The sequence below is a fragment of the Phascolarctos cinereus genome, unplaced genomic scaffold, assembly GCF_003287225.1.
Source record: "Phascolarctos cinereus isolate Bilbo 61053 unplaced genomic scaffold, phaCin_HiC Scaffold_4;HRSCAF=312, whole genome shotgun sequence".
NCBI classification, from domain to species: Eukaryota; Metazoa; Chordata; class Mammalia; order Diprotodontia; family Phascolarctidae; genus Phascolarctos; species Phascolarctos cinereus.
This window is the reverse complement of record NW_027555847.1, coordinates 688,973,742-688,990,372: the sequence shown is the minus strand read 5'-3', so window position 1 is coordinate 688,990,372 and position 16,631 is coordinate 688,973,742. Positions and strand designations below refer to the sequence as shown.

At 40.6% G+C, this 16,631-nt stretch overlaps 1 protein-coding gene across 1 annotated transcript in view; it reads left to right on the top strand.

The window, feature by feature from the left end:
- PIWIL1 (piwi like RNA-mediated gene silencing 1) overlaps positions 1-16,631 on the top strand; it is a 75,082-nt gene that overhangs the window by 20,719 nt on the left and 37,732 nt on the right. Inside the window, exons 7-12 of the mRNA XM_078151834.1 lie at positions 2,966-3,160; positions 3,783-3,891; positions 10,105-10,231; positions 10,485-10,602; positions 11,593-11,704; positions 12,851-13,035. Coding sequence (XP_078007960.1) covers positions 2,966-3,160; positions 3,783-3,891; positions 10,105-10,231; positions 10,485-10,602; positions 11,593-11,704; positions 12,851-13,035 — 846 coding nt within the window. The remainder of the gene's footprint in view (positions 1-2,965; positions 3,161-3,782; positions 3,892-10,104; positions 10,232-10,484; positions 10,603-11,592; positions 11,705-12,850; positions 13,036-16,631) is intronic.

Sequence of the window (16,631 nt, the reverse complement as noted above, 5' to 3'; positions counted from 1 at the left end):
GTGGATCCAGCAGAGGAGACAGAGAAGTGGTTAAATAGGTAGGAGGAGAACCAGGAGAGAGTGGTATCCTGAAAACAGAAAAGAAAGTATCAAGGAGGAGCGAGTGATCAACAACAGTGTCAGAGCTGCAGAGGTCAAGGAGAATGAGGACTGAGAAAGGATTGGACTTGGCAACTAAGAGATCATTCGTAACTTTGAAGGGAACAGTTTTGGTGGGAGGATAAGGAAGTGAGAAGAGAGAAAGTAGAGGTGTTGTAGTCTGTGGGTGCTAGGAACCCCGAAATGCAAGCGTCTGCCTCGAAAGAATTCAACCATTCACGCCTTCTTTCAGTCCAAGTAGTGAATTTATTAAGATACCCGTTGGGATGGACGAGATTCCTAGTGAGTCTGTAGTACTTGTGACACCAATATAAGCAGGCCAGATTCTTAAGAAATCTGCATTTGATGAGGATAAGATTGATATTTTATACAAAGAGTCTGTGGGAAGATATGGGTGAGATTAAGGAGTGGCAGGTAGCTTGGGGTGGGTCAGTGGACCAGGTGCAGACAACGAGGGCCACGATGAAAGGGCAGTTAACCGGGATGGGCCGGGTGCGCCAGGCAAATGCCAGGGATATGGGATGCTGAAATTTGTGGGAAAGTTCAAGGATCCTTTTTACGGGCCCCATTGCTCCATCAGTAGCACGTAATTGTGGTATGACTACTTTACTATATTGGGTTTAGTTGGCCCTATACATTGAATTGGTCAGGGATGTATGATAGTAATAGTAGTAATGGAATATTGTAAAGATGGGGAAAGTAGGTATGTGGGATGGTAGACATTTTCTTGGCCTCCATTTTTTTGGTACTAAAGTCTGAGACTTTTTATCAAGCTTTTTTGATATCTCCTGTTCTTCAAATATATTAAGAATTGATCTCTCAGTGCCCTCGGAATTATCCTCTCTGGCACCATCATCTTTGTTTTCTTCATCTAGCTTAGTGGCACTGAAGAAAACCAAAGTGGGAACAATATCATCTCCTTCCTTGTCCCACATGTTGGGATCTGAGAGAGATGATTATTTCTCTGTCTTATTAATAACTACTTTTTGAATCAGGACCAAGGTTTTTTTCCTTTTCTACTCCCTCATCCAGAAATCAACCAGTGTGGGAAATCTTTCTCAGAGATTTACCCAGGAAAAGAAATTCTAAGTTTAGGCTGATGGGTGGGTTCCTGCTCATTGTGTTTACTCAGACAGGTCTGGGAAAATGTGGATTCTCCCTCTTGTCAGAGAATGATGTGGAAATTGATAAGTCTGTTTGACCAAGACTTGAGTGATCCAAGTCTTGTACCTCAAGACTCTTATTGTGAATATAGCCCACCCGTCACTGTAATATTCATTCTCTCAATAATTGTTAGCCACTCAGTTGATTGCCTCCCTCAGGAACTCCTGTTCTTCTAAGGGCATACAAACTGTGAGCCTACCTCTATGAGGGGTCTTTGGCATTCGAGAGTGCCACTGACCTCTTTTATTAATAACATGTTAGCCTTATTAATAAAATTGTTAAATTACTCCGAAATTGTCTCTCCAACATTTTAAACATTACAGATCTGTGATGTTGAGCTGAAATGTGATTCCTCCACTTTCCTCAATTCTTTATCCTTGTCAAAAAGAGTTCGTTAAAAATAGAGCTCCATTTCTCTTCTGTCTGTTTTACTTCAGTCAGTTTTGTCCTAAGATGCCCTTGAGATGACTTTGCTTAGTTGCCGAGCTTATTGTAAACTTTCCCCTTTAATGCTGTTTTATCAAATGACATTGATTATTATCTTCTACCATTCTTCTCTGTAAATCTTACAAATGACTTTATGCTCTGAACCATGATTGTCCTTGTTGTTATCTCTTTCTTCTTGGCAAGTGGATGAAATGTTTGTCTATGCTTTTTTGATTTCTGCCTTGTGACAATTGATTTACGTTGGTTGAACATCATTAGGCAATGGTGATAGTCTGTGTTAATGCTTTTTTAATTATTTTGAATTTTTTTTCAGATTCAGCAGATTATTTAAATATGTTATTGAGTTACCTTAATTTTTACATCTTTTCATTTTTATCCTAGTTTGGTATTGGTTTTTCTTTGTCCTAACAAATCAATTTTCTGACTATGTGTGGCATCAGTTGATTTGAAAATGACTCCCACATAAGTAAGCAGCCAATGCCTATCTTTTAAAATGTAACCATTTTAATTTTGGGGGAGTAATATTTGGTGTTTCCCTTGCTCAGTGCCTTCCAGTGCTTCTCATAGAAAGTATTCATAATATAAAGTCACGAGTCCTCTGCCATTTGTTTCTTAATGCTGTTATATTTTCCTGTGTTTCCAAAGTCACTTGCTCTCTTTTGCATTGAAGTCACTGGATATTAAAGTGTATGTCTATAATTTTTTAACATAGCCAATGTGTGGATTTATTTTGAATGTGTTTTTGTTACAAGGGAGGGATTTTTAAAAGTTTTGGGGATAGAATTGAAGGGAAGAGGGAACTAGTATTAATGATTTCCCCCCCCCAAAAAAAAAAAAGAAAAGAAAGAAAGAAAAGAAAGAAATTCTTGCAGTCTGTTCCTCAGGACAGCCTTTCCATCATGGTTGAACCTAACCAATTTTATACCTCTGGTAGAGCCTTCCAGACCCTGGGCTCAATGTCAATGAAGCATCAGAGTTGGACTATTAGACCTGATTCTGTTAAAATTGCTTTATAGTTGTCTTCATATGAAATATATATTGGATGCTCAGGTTTTTCTCATGCATTTTATCATTGATAGCATCTCTCCTCTTAACCCCGTCCGCCAATTTCTTGTGTTCTTTCTTAGTGATAGAGAAATGTTGATCTTTGTAGGTTTATTTTTGGTACTTACACTAGGGCTACTGTGGCCCTAGTAGTGGGGTTACAATTTTCTGAAGTCATTGATTATAGAAGGCATTTTTTTTTATCTGACAGGTTCAATATATGTCCAGGTTTCATTACCTCTATCCTTCAGTATGAAAATGACATTATGCTGTGCACTGATGTGAGTCATAAAGTGGTCCGAAAGGATACTGTCTTAGACCTCATAAATGACTTTCAGAGATCTGGAAGACACACAGCCCGAGAAGACATTTTGAAAGAAATACGAGGGCAAATTGTTTATACCAAGTAAGTCTTTCTGCTTTGTTTTCCCAGTTTGGGTTTTTTTTTTTAATTAGCAAATGTTTCATGTAATGTAACTTTGTGCTCTCAAGTGCCAAGTCTGGGGAAAATGTAGCAGAGGTTCTCAAGGTAAGAGAAGGTATTAGAAAAAATAGCAAGAGAGGAGGGAAGTAATGATGGCTGTCCCTTTTCTCTTCCTCAGAATTATGAACCTTATGTAAAGGCTGCTTGTATGTGAATCACCCCCATCTACCCTCTTACCCCCTGCAAGGGAAAATGGCCCCATTTTGGGAGGGTCATTTATTTCTCCTAGCCCCATGTTTGTTAATTGACAAAAAGCTGTTATGGTGTATCTGGGACACAGCTCTTCCAGAATCTTCTGCCCCATTACTAGTTATGTTAAATGTATGTATTTACAGCTCATTTTGAAATCGTATAGTTTTTAGTTTTAGAAACTGAACATTAAACAGTTTGACCTTTAATCGCTCATCATCCTCAGACCTCAGAACCTAGAGAAGACTGTTGGAAGAACCAGTCAGCTACTACTTTTTTTTTTCAAATATTATTTCATGTAGAGAGGTTCCAGGCATTAAACTGTCATAAATCTCCAAATGTATTCCTTCCACAGACACAACAATAGGACATATAGAGTTGATGACATTGACTGGGAACAGAATCCAAGAAGCACCTTTGAAAAAGATGGCTCTGATATCAGCTTCTTAAACTACTATAGACAGGTAGAAAATTTATTTTCAAGATTTTATTCTCATATTCAGTTGTAGCAGAATTTCAAAATGCCTTCGATAGAAGTACCTTTTGCTTTTGTAAATATGAATTTGTAGGCGAGTGACAATAATTTTTGATGCATTATACTCAGTTGTTTTTGCTTATAGTACTGTGCATATAGTGCCATGTCATATGCTGTACTTAAACGTTTTTAAGTGTTTCCTGCTCTCTCAAACATTATTATCTTAAGATGAATTCTGAAAGGTAATATAAAGTAGTATTTAAAGAGCTGGCCTTGAAATCAGGAAGAACCGGGCTTACATCTCATCTTTGACACACTGGCTGTGTGATCCCAGACAAGTCACTCAGCTGCTCATTGTACCAGGCAACTCTGCAATGAAGTTGAAGGCGGCTGAAGCAGTTTCCTCTCTTGGGAATTTGTGTACCAATGAAATCAAAGGCCTGGTCCCTTCTGCTGTCCTTCAGGTGAATCATACAGATTTAAACACATAGATGACAAGCATTAGAATAAGACAAATAGCTACAGTGTTCTGTCATGCATATCAAGACTGAGTATATTTATGATGGCTTAAGAGGCCTTAATAAATAAAGTAGTACCAGTGAAAGCTCTCCTTTTAGGGATGCCTAGAAACACAGTGCAAAAGCCTCAACTTTTAAGTTAAAGGATCTATATTCAAATCCTGCATCATATTCTTTCCCATATGGGTCACTTGGCCTCCCCATGTCTCAGTTTTCTTATTTATAAAATGAAAGGGTTGAACCTAGATGGCCTCTGAAGGTTCTTTCAGATCAAGATATATGATCCTATAGTTATTCTAGATTGAGGGGGGGATTCAAAAGAAGAAAAATGAAAGCAAACATGAGAAGGGAATGGGCATTTATTAAGTGCCTAGTATGTGCCAGGCACTGTGCTACAAATATTATCCATCTCATTTGTTCCTCACAACAACCCAGGGAATGCTATTATTATCTCCGTTTTACACTTCAGTAAACTGAGTCATAAACAAGTTAAGTGACATGCCCAGGGTCACACAGCTCCTAAGTGCCTGAGGTAGCATTTGAATTCAGGCCTTTCTAACTCCAGCTCCAGTGCTCTGTGCACTGTATTACTTAGCTGCCTCTAGGGGTTCATAAGCTTGAGTCTTTGGACCCCAAAGACATCCATGAATAGATTTCAACAGGTCTGTAAACATATCTTTGTTTTCACTAACCTCTGAAATCTAGCACTTCCTTCAGTTGTAAATTATTAAAAACAAATTAACAAAAAAGCCTAAACCTACCACCACCAAACTTATTCTGAGGAGTCTATAGGCTTCACCAGGAAGGGGTTCAGGACACATGACAGGTTAAGAACTCCTGATCTAGAAAGTCTCTTATAGGAATGAGTTTTCAGAAGTTACTGGTGAGAGTATTTGAGAAGGGGCCATAGAGGGCATTCCTGAGATGAGCAGGTGCCAGCTAGGGCCGGGTAACTGGTAAATGGTAGTTGAAATGAAATGTTTGGGACAGGCTGAGTTACAGGAGGGTAGCTTAGGATAATCTGGTGGTTGGGACCTCTAATAGGAGGAAGACATTTTACCTTGTAAGTATTCTATAACATGATTGTAGTTCAGAATCTTAGGGCATCTTTTGGGAAGTCAGAATGCTAAGACAGGTTTGGGGGTGGGGGAGAAGTGGGCATTAATTAGAAAGAACTTGGAGAGGAGTATGGTATTTCATCAGAATTCTGTTTAAAGGTAGAGGTATATGGGATGTTTAGGAGGACTAGCAGCTCTGGGGCAAGGGCCTGTTGAACCCTTTTCAGGGCTGCTCATCCACCTTTGGTGTCCACCTGCCACCCAGCTCTCACCTGTGGGTCCAAGAAGCTGCAGCAAGTGCAGCCACACCCAGATAAAACAGACTCAGCAAACAGGCTACACCAGGCTGAGGGGGAGTGACCAAGAGGCCTCAGACTTGTTGGTGAGTTAGGGGGATGTGAAGAAGGGGTAGGTGAGAGCAATGTGTTCCAGCTGCACTGAAGATAGGTAGGATCATCCACGGCCTCCTGGGCCATGACGCCAGCTGTACGGACTTTTGTCTTGCCAGTGGACTTGAGAGAGGGAGGACGACTTCATGCAACTCTCCCTCACTTAAATCCAGTTCAGGAGCAAGTCAGGACTTCGTCCCATGATGTCATTGGTCTTTGGAAACAAGGGACAAGCGACAACAGTTCAAGCATAGAAGAGAAATGGTGAGGGTCAGGGTCGGGGAGTGGGGGGAGCTGTTCCGGGACAGTGAAAGAAGACAAACTGTTCAAAGGCCTGTTGTCGTCAGGAACAGGAGCGAGAACATTTGACAATGAGACCTAGAGGAGATCGGTTTTGTCTTTCTTTCTATCTGTAGCTCTTAGTGCAGCATCTGGCCTCACGTAGGAAGTGCTTAATACGTACTCGTGGGCTTATCTTGAGTCATTGTAGCTCTAGTCAATTAAGGAGCAAAAACAACTTAGGCATTGGCATTTAGACAGCTAAGAATAAACTTGAGAAAGAGTGTGATTGACTATTAGAATATTTTGTGCTCTCTTGGAAAAAATAAATATATGACATATATGTACATGCATGTGTATGTGTGTATGTACACACACACACTTTTTTCTTTCTTTTCCTGGATCTATGAGGAACTCCCATTGCCAAAACAACTCTACCAATGCGCATAGGCTCCTGCTCTGAAAGTTGGAATGGCTGGGGCAACGGAAAGGGTCAGTGATTTGTCCAGGATCACATAGCCTGTGTGTGTCCAAGGCAGGACTTGAATCCAGCACTTCCTAATTCCAAAGCCATCTCTCTGTCTGCTGCTACTACTCCATACTGCATCTGATCTGGTACATTGTTAAGGGATAAAGACCATTGCCGTGATATCATTGTAGTTGGGAAGTCACCAGTGAGGAAACTCCCTTTTCCAAAGCACATAGACACCTTCTCTACAATTCATAGCCATAGAGAGTTGCCTGGAGTATTGTGAGGCAAGGTGATTTGCCCAGGGTCACATAGCCAGGATGTGTCAGAGACAGGATTTAAACCTGGATCTTTTGGGCTCCAAGACCAGCTCTTTATCCAATATGTCGTATTTCCTCTATTTTTAGCTCCATCATTGTAGCCCATCAGCATGAGCTTGTGTATATTAATGAGGCATGGATTGGCACTATCTGCTTGTAAAGGTGCCGAGAGGGAGCTGTGATCCAGTAACCAAACTTGCCTCAGAGACTTAGCAACTACAGCATTAGCATCTCAGGCTTAAAAGAAATGTCAGCTGCTCCAGCCAGCCCTCACCTTGACTGGGCTTTGATGTCTTTGGCTTATGTTTTCTACATTCACATGTCTGAGGATCAGTCAGCAAGCTTTTATTAAGTACCTACAATGTGCCAGGCACTGTCCCAAGCTCTGTGGTCTGTCCTTCGTTCTTGAAGAGGACCATGACATCAGGAAGATGGTGTCATGACTTGTAAGTGAATTGGATTACAGTGAGGGAGGGTGTGCAAAGTCACCAGCCTCACTTTTTCCTCCAGAGCCATCTGGATGCGGTGGCCAAATATAGATCAGGACTACCGGAGATGGTCCAGGATGCAGTGGGAGACCTTGGCCTTTTTAAGCTAAGTTCTCACTTTGTCTGAGGCAACACGCATTCAGTGATTAGGGCTATTTAAGAAGTGAGTCAAGGGATGGCCCCTTTAATTAAAAAAAAAATCAAACTGGGAGCAGGGAAGACCCTCAGGATTGTTTCTGGCCAAAAGAGAAACGGTTACTATTTACATTCACTGAGCCATCAGGGCCCAAAAAGTAACCATTAAGTGCTGGTTGGGCAGGAACCCATTGTTGGTCAATCAATGAGACCTAGAGTGAAATTGGGTTTCAGGTGAGGTCTTTAAGAAAGAAATCTAGCCAGTAAACCCCAAGATATGAAGATAGGTTTCAGCCATCAAAATTCACCTTTGAGCAGAGTACCTTCAGGTAAGAGCATGACTCCGAGGGGAGAGGGAGAAGGAAAGGAACAGAGTTGACAGAGAAAGGTGAAAAACAGGCCTTGCTTTCAAGGAGCTCACAATTTAATGGGGGAGGCAATATGCAAACAACTGTGTAAAAACAAGATAGAGACAGTACAAGTTAGAGAGAAACCATATTGGGAAAGCACTAGAATTCCAGGGAGTCAGAAAAGGCTTCTTGTAGACATGGGATTTTAGCTAGAAGTTGAGGGCAGCCAGGGAAGCCAGGAGCAGAGATGAGGAGGAAGAGAATGCCAGTAATGGGGGACAGCCAACGAAAATGTCCTCAATCTTAAGATAGCATCCATGGGTGTCTCATAGGGCTCTAGGCCCTCTCCTCGTATTGTCTTTTCTCTTTTCTTCATACTATTCCATCATTTCATTTGGTGATCTCATCCGGTCCCTTGGATTCAGTTATCATGTCTGTGCAGAAGATTCTCAGATCAACTGCAAAGATTCCACCTACCCTTTTCAGTTTCCTGCTTTTCTTCAAATTTTAGCAAAATTTGATTTGTTAATGCAAAACTTTTTAAGTTTTATGTATTCAAAGTATCCATTTTATCTCCATGAGTCTTGATTGACTCTTTAGCATTTTAAAATTTGTCATTTTTTAGAAAATTTTTTTTCCTTTTTCCCTATTCCTATTCTCATTTCTTTTGTATTATTATACCTGGCATTTATAGGATTATGTTAAATAGTGGAGGTAATAGTTGATATCTTTGCTTTACTTTGATCTTATTGGAAAGTTCTCTAACTTTTCTCTATTATGTATGTGTAATTCAGGTTTTGGATAGGTGATATTTACTCTATTAAGAAAAGGTCCATTAATTCCGATGCTTTCTAGTGTGTTTTTTTTTAAATAAAGATTAGCACTGGATTTTGTCAGATCCCTTTTCAGCATGTACTAATAGGATCATTTAAAATATTTATATTATTAATATGCTTATTATATTTATAATCTATGTTGAACAAACCCTTCATTCCTGGGATGAATCCAACTCGGTCATTGTGTATAATCTTTCTAATATGTTTTTGTAGCGTATTTACTAAATTTTATTTAAAATTTTTGCGTCATTCATGAGGGGTATTGTTCAGTAGTTATTGCTTTTTTCCTGTTTTGTCTTTCCCTGCTTTAGGTAACAAGACCGTATTTATATCATAGAGATTGGAAGGGCTCCTTCATTTCTTCTTGTTGCTAACAGTTCATATAATTTTAGAATTATTATTCTTTGAATATTTGATAGAAATCACGTATAAATCCATTTGGTTCTGGAAGTTTTTTATTTTGGGAGTATTTTGTGGCTTTTTAAAATTTCTTTTTTCTGATATTGGTTTGTTTAAAGTCTGTTTGGTTAATATTAGCATTTTATATTTTTATAAATATTCATCCACTTCCTTTAAGCTATCAGTTTTATTATCATGTAATTGGTCAAAAATAATTTGTGATAATGTGTTTTGTTTGGCTTTAGTTTGTAGTGTATTTTCCCAGCATCTAACACATGGCCTGGCACATGGTAGGCACTTAATAAATACTTGCTGATCGATTAATTTGATTGGTTTGGAGCTTCTTATACAAATAATGAAGTTATTAGTACCACCTACATTAGTAAGAAACAATTGCTGAGTGTTCAAAGATGTCCTTGCTTTCCTACTAACCAGTAGGTATCTTTGGGCAAATCTATCTTTCTGGGCCTGAATTTACCCATTTATAAAATGGGAGTTTCAAGTAGATGACCTTTGAAGCTCCTTTCAGCTTTAAACCTATGATTCTTTTGGCAGTGAGAGTTCTAGGGGTGGGAAGACATCACCAGAGTACTTACAATCCATAACACCATTCACAGGCATTCTTAAATTTCCCCAAATCAACACAGCTTCTGATTTCAAGTCTTTGTCTTAATAATAATAATAATAATAATAATAATAAAAAATAATAGCTAGTATTTATATACCACTTTAAGATTCTCCCAACAACCCTGAGAGTTATACACTATTATTATTCCCATTTTACAGAGGAGGAAAGTGAGGCTGAAAGAGAAGGGTCATACAGTGAGGAAGTATCTAAGGCAGGATTTGTATTCAGGTACTCAGATCAGGTGGGCTCCTTTACTCCATCCATTCTTCCTTGTTGGAAGAATTGACTGTTAACGAATGATGATGACCCACCTTCCTTTCTTTCTTTACACAGCAATATAGGGCAGCAATCACAGACTTGGAGCAGCCAGTCTTGGTCAGCCTGCCCAAGCGGAAGAAGGGGCCTGATGGAAGACTTAAAAGCCCTGCCCTGCTCATGCCTGAGCTCTGCAACCTCACAGGTACTGTGGGATTTTCTTTTCTTTGGAGGGAAGACAGAATCACTTATCCATTTCTTTCTTGCCCATAAATTCCACTTCTTTCCTTCATTTACCACCTCCCCCTTCAAGTACCCTGGACTTTGAGACCTGCTCTTTGAACCCCTGCCCAGCTCTCCAAGAGAGAGCTGCTTTTGCATCCCAATGCTCGCAGTAAACTTAGTAAGCATTCTTAGCTCCTGGTTCAAACACAGTATCCTGTGTTTTTATCCCAAAGGTCTAACACGCTCAATGCGAATGAATGATAGGGTCACTAAGAACATAGCTAATCGTACAAGGTTGTCTCCTGAGAAACGATACAGTGAACTCCAAAAACTCGTTGACAATATTCACAGGTGAGTTTCTTTATTATAGGGGGTCACAGCCTTTTTTGTGTCATGAGCACCTTTTGGCAGTCTGTTTTTAAATGCATAAAATAAAATACAGGATTAAGAGAAAACCAGTTATATTGAATCACGGTTCTCAAAATACTAAAAAAAAAAAAGTTCTCATACCCTAGGTTAAGAACTCCTGCAAGTATAATAGGTGAGTGATTTATGTTATCAGATTTCCATTCTCATTTTTGGTAACATAAATGCTCAGAGTTGGTCAGATCAATCCAGACTCTAGTTTCCTTCAAAGTTTAACTCAATTATAACCTCTTTATATGAGACCTTTTCTGATTGAAATGACTTTTTGCGTCTGTGTGTATATGTGTGTGTGTGTGTATGTATATATATAAGTATGTGTGTGTGTGTGTATGTATATAATATATATATACACACAGACACATACACACACATAGTAGATATATGTGTGCATATCATCTCTCCAGAGAAAGTATAAATAATGAAAAAATCAGGAATTGCTTCTCCAGTGCCTTCCACATAGCAGGCCGTAAATAAATACTTAGTGACCAAATCAGGACAATATCAGCTCCATAGACAGATAGCTGTAGATATAAGATACCAGAAAATTGAAAGCTAAACTTATAGTCCTCTTCTTACCTTTCTAGTTTTTTACCAGACAGCTGTAGTAGGAGAGACAAGCAAAATGAACTGGGACAAGTCTTAACAATTTCTGAGCACTGTTTATCATTCAGTCACTGTAGACAGCCCCCAAAGCAGAGTAAGACAGAAGTCAGAAAGCTACCTTGGGCTGTCTTTGTGTATCTTGGGGTGACCACAACTTTGTCAGAGCTTGAAGTGACTTTTCAGAATCTCAGCCCTGAGAGGTAGCACCTAAAACTTTTGGTTAGGGCATGTTTGTCTTGATTCTGTATATCTCTTATTAACTATCACATCACTGTTTTATTTATCAGTGTCCAAATACTCTTAACTTGACAGAAATACTGATGTCCAGAGAGAGCTTCAGGAATGGGGTTTAGACTTTGACAAGCAATCATTATCTCTCACTGCAAGAGTTTTGCCGGTACAGAAACTCAATGAAGATAGAAGAGTAAGTTTCATAGATTAAGTTGGTTGGGTTTCTTCTTCTTCTTCTTTTTTTTTTTTTTTTGATCATCAGTTCAGTTTGGACCAAAGTAAACCTACTTATACGAGTTATGAGAAGAGCAAAAGTTTTACCTTGTTCTTTTGCTGGTCTTTCTGTGTATTCCCACATAAATGAAAGAAGTAAATTAACTAATCACCAGAAGTACTTTTTTTCCTACAGTGCTTAAAGGTTTGCAAAGCACTTTATAAATATTATCTCATGTGATCTTCACAGTAACCCCACAGAGGTAGGTGCTTTTATGACCCCCATTTTACAGCTGAGGAAATTGAGACAGATAGGTGAAATGAATTGACCAGGTTCACACAGCTAGGAAGTGTCTGAGTCAGATCTGAACTCTGGTCTTCTGACAACAAATCCAGCAGTCTAACTACTAGGCCACCTAGCTGCTTCATCAAAAATAAGAAACCATTAGTTTTGCACATTCCTCTTTAGAAGCAGAAGTTGCCTTTGTAGACAGTAATAGGGTATCTGTTTAGGGCCTGGGGGTAGTGTCTCTCCCCTTTATTCTCCCTCCTCTGCACAGCTGCCAAAGGGATCTTCCTAAAACATGGGTCTGACCATGGCACTCCCCTACTCTAAAAGCTCCAGTGGCTCCCCCTTTGCTCGAGAACCAAGGGCTTCTCTGTCCGACATTTAAAGCCTTTCACAGTCTGATTTGGGCCTGTCTCTCCAGGCTTATTGCACATCTCTCCTGTTTATGTCCAGGGCATTCTAGCCAACCAGCGTCCTTACTGTTCATGACTCCATTTCCCGTCTTCAGGCTTCCTGTCCCGTCTGCCTGGAACGCTCTCCCTCTCTATCTCTTAGAATCCTCAGCGCCCTTCAGAACCAAGCCTAAGTGCCACCTCCTACAGGAGGCCTTTCTTGCTTTCTCTACGTGCTGTATTGGTCTGTTTGGCACATTTGTTGAGCAGCTAGGTGGCGCCACGGTGCACAGATGCATCTTCTTGAGTTCCTGTCTCGCCTCAGTAGTGGCTTGTCGGGCACGTAATAGGTGCTTCATAATTACGTGTTGACTTATTGGAATTTAAGTAGCTGTGAAGCACAGTTAACTTCTTATAACATGTCTTCTAACTCTTTCTCTCCTAGGCTATGTCTATCTGTTGTACAGATTGGTCAAAAGAAATCAAAAGAGGACAGTTGAGTTATCCTAAACCACTGAATAATTGGCTGCTTGTCTTCAATTATGAAAATGAAAGACTAGCACAGATCCTGTGGGAGAAACTAAACATAACTACACGTGCCCTAGGCATAAACTTGAGGCCCCCCTTACAGTAAGTACAATTAACTTTTCCCAAAGTTTAGAAATTGAATGTTGGTTGTTGACAGGTTATGCATTTGGGGAAGGTTTTTTTGCAAATGCTTTGAGTCAGAATCTAGAGTTAAATAATCCAGTATAGAGATTATTCAGCAGTACTTAAAATAAGCCCTCTTTAACTGTTATAACCAGTTATAGAGGACCCTTGCTATTTGAGGAAAATAGAGATATCACCTGCTGCCTAGGTCCCCTCCAAAGCAGCCCACAAGATTTGATCCTGGCTCCTTACCTCCAAAAGGTCAGTTTCTCTCTTTTGGCTATGGCTTCAATTTCAGGGGCTCATTTCCTCCCAAAGGGTGGGTAACAGGGTTTCTCAACCTCCTACAAAGGCATTCAGTGTACAATATGCATATCAGGTGTACCGTCTACCTTATGGGTATCACAACCTTTATTTTAGCTACCACAGAAAATTCAAAAGACAAATGACTTACAGGAGCCCATGAACAAATGCAAAACATAGCCCTGAGACAGCCAATTGGAGTCCTCCCATGCCCACCGCTGAAAGGTCAGAATACTTTGAGGACTACTGAACAAGCACTCTCCATTTATCTTGGGCTGGCACTGTTTGAGAAGCCCGCATCAATAGCAGGGAAAGGTTGGCAGGAAGATATGTTAAAAGACATGAGGGTGGAGTGGCATGGTTTATTAAGAAGATGCGTACAGGCAGCAATCTAGGAACTGGGGAAGACGCAGTGTGAAGAGCATGGGGTGACGATCACCAGGGACAGAAGGAAGAACATCATCAACTGAACAGAGTGTATATTACAGCCCCCTTCGTCCAAACGAGGGAATCTGTAAATACCGCTCTCTGGCCCAGAATGATGATGGACAAGTGATGGAGGACGTAATTTCTTCAGTCATCTGGTGGATCTCTCATTCTTCCAAAGAAACAAAGAAAATAATTTCTTGATTTACCTAAATGGTAGTTCCATCTTTCAGAAATAGGAGGAACCCACATGGGGAAATGCTGTTCTGTGACTGATTCTCTCCAACATGGAAGAACTGGTTTCTGGGGCAAAAATGATGAGAGAGAACATGGACTGGTATCAGTTGATTGCAAGCTGAATATTGGTCAGTAGTCTGATGCCTCTCTGACTTGAGGGATGTAGGGCAGAGCAAACAACTCTTCCCATAACCTTCCTTTATAGAGAGCTCAAACTGACAGGCAGCTCTTCATTTGCCACTGGGTACTTTGCTTGGATTCAGCTCCAGTCAGTCATTCAGTAAACACTTATTAAGCATCTACCAAGTGCCAGGCATTGTGCTGCTAAGCACCAGAGATATGAAAACAGACAAGAGACAATCCCTACCCTCAAGGAGCTCACAATCTAATGGTGAAGACAAGTAAACAAGTAAGGCTGACAAGCCACAGACAGGATAAATAGGGGAAATTGAGAAAGGAGAGGCACTAGAATTAAGAGATGTTGGGAAAGGCTTTCTGTAGAAGATGGGATTTTAGCTGAGATTTAAAGGAAGCTCTGGAGATCAGTAGTCATAGTTAAAGTGGAGCACATTCCAGGCATGGGGGATAGCCAGAGGGAGTACCCTGAGCTGAGAGATGGACGGACTTGTTTGTGGAGCAGCCGGGAGGCCAGTGTCACTCGATCGAAGAGTACATGTCAGAGCATAAGGTGTAAGAAGACTGGAAAATGGAGAAGGGGGCTGGGCCGGGCTGTGAAGGGCCTTGAATGCCATCATCATCTTCATCACACCCCAACCAGGATGTATTCATCACTGGGAAATTCAGCATCATGGAGATTGCTTCAGCTTTGCTGCCCTCACCTCATAGATAGCCAAAGTTTCTGCTTTCTCTGTGATTGGAAGGCTGGAAGGCAGGGCAAAAAAACCTCCTGGCATAGCCGCCTTTTATAAATAGCTCAAAGTGACAACCAGCTCTTCATTTGTCCCCAGCTACCCTCCTTGGTTTCTGCTCCCTCATCATCTTCTCACGTCCCTGCTAGGCTCCCTCGGGCACTTCCGACCCCCACGGCTTCTTTTTGTGTCTTTTCTTCCCTCACTCAGTGGTAAGCTCCTGGAGAAGAGGCTCTGTCTTTCTTTTTCTGATTGAATCCCTAGCATTTACCACAGTACCCGGCACACAGTAGGCACTTAATAAGTTTTATCATGCTGTTTGTCATATTGCGTGCCTAAAATGAATCTAATTTAATTTTGGATTACAGTAAGAGGCATTTTATCAAGGAATCAGGAGGTGGCACAGTGGATAGAGCATAGGAAAACCTGAGTTCAAATTCTACCTCAGATACCTGCTTAGATATGTAACCCTGGGCAAGTCAGTTAACCTCTGTCTCAGTTTCCTCATCTGTAAAATGGGGATGATAATAACAGCTGCCTCCCAGGGTGGTTGTGAGGATCAAATAAGTTACTCTCTCTCTTTCTCTCTCTCTCTCTCTCTCTCTCTCTCTCTCTCTCTCTCTCTCTCTCTCTCTCTCTGTATGTGTGTATATGTATATGTATACATGTATATGTATACATATATGTATATATGTGTATGTATATGTATGTGTATATATATGTGTGTGTATATATCTATCACTTTACAAACTTTAAAGCACTATGTAAATGCTATATGTTACTATTAGTATTATTAGTCCCATTATACTTTGCCCTGGTCAGACAGTATCATCTTTAGTTCTGAAAACTACATATTAGAAAAAATGTTGATAAGTATCCTGAGGACGGAAATGTGGATGGTGAAAGACCTCAAGACCTTGCCATCCAAAGGCCAGATGAAGGAACTAGGGGTGCTTATTCTGGAGAAGAGAAGGCTTAGAGGAGGCATACTCAAATAGTCTCAGGATTGTTGAGTGGAACAGGTTTGTTTTTCTGGTTTCCAGAGAGTAACTGTAGGAAAAGTCGGGAGAAGTTTCAGAAGGGCAAATTTAAGCTTGATAAAAAGGAGGAAAAAACCAAACAAACCCTCCCAAAGAGACCTGTAGCACATTGTTATGGGCCCCCTGGGAGGTGGTAGTTTCCTTCCTCGCTGGAGTTCTTTAAGCAAAAGCTAGATGACCCCTTGTTGGGAGTGTTGTATTAGAGATTCTTTTCTTTGGTATAGTTTGGACAAGGTCCTTCCCCATTCTGAAACTCTGTAATGCTCATTTGCATGCTTTCCTCCTATCTAGAGTTCTTGTTCTTATCCTATCAAGTCAGTCTGTCTTTACTGAGACAGCCCATCCACAAATGACTTCCACTTTGCTAAGCAGGAGTTTTCTAAACATAGTTGTTTATATAACCCCTGGGAATCTTTTGTTACTTTCTTTCTTCCCCCCTCCTTCCTTTCCTCCTTCCTTTCCTCCCTTCCTTTCCTCCCTTTCCCCCTCCTTCCCTCCTCCCTACCTTCATACTCCCCACCTCTCTTCCTCTCTTCTTTCCTTCTCTCCCTCCTTCCTTTCTTTCCTTTCCTTCTTCCCTCTTTCCTTCCCCTTCTCTTTTCTCCTCCCTTTTTTCTGCCTTCTCTCTTTCCTTCCTTCCTTCCCTTCCCCCCTCCTTTTTCTCCATCGCTTACTTCCTTTCTTCTTTCCTTTCTTCCTT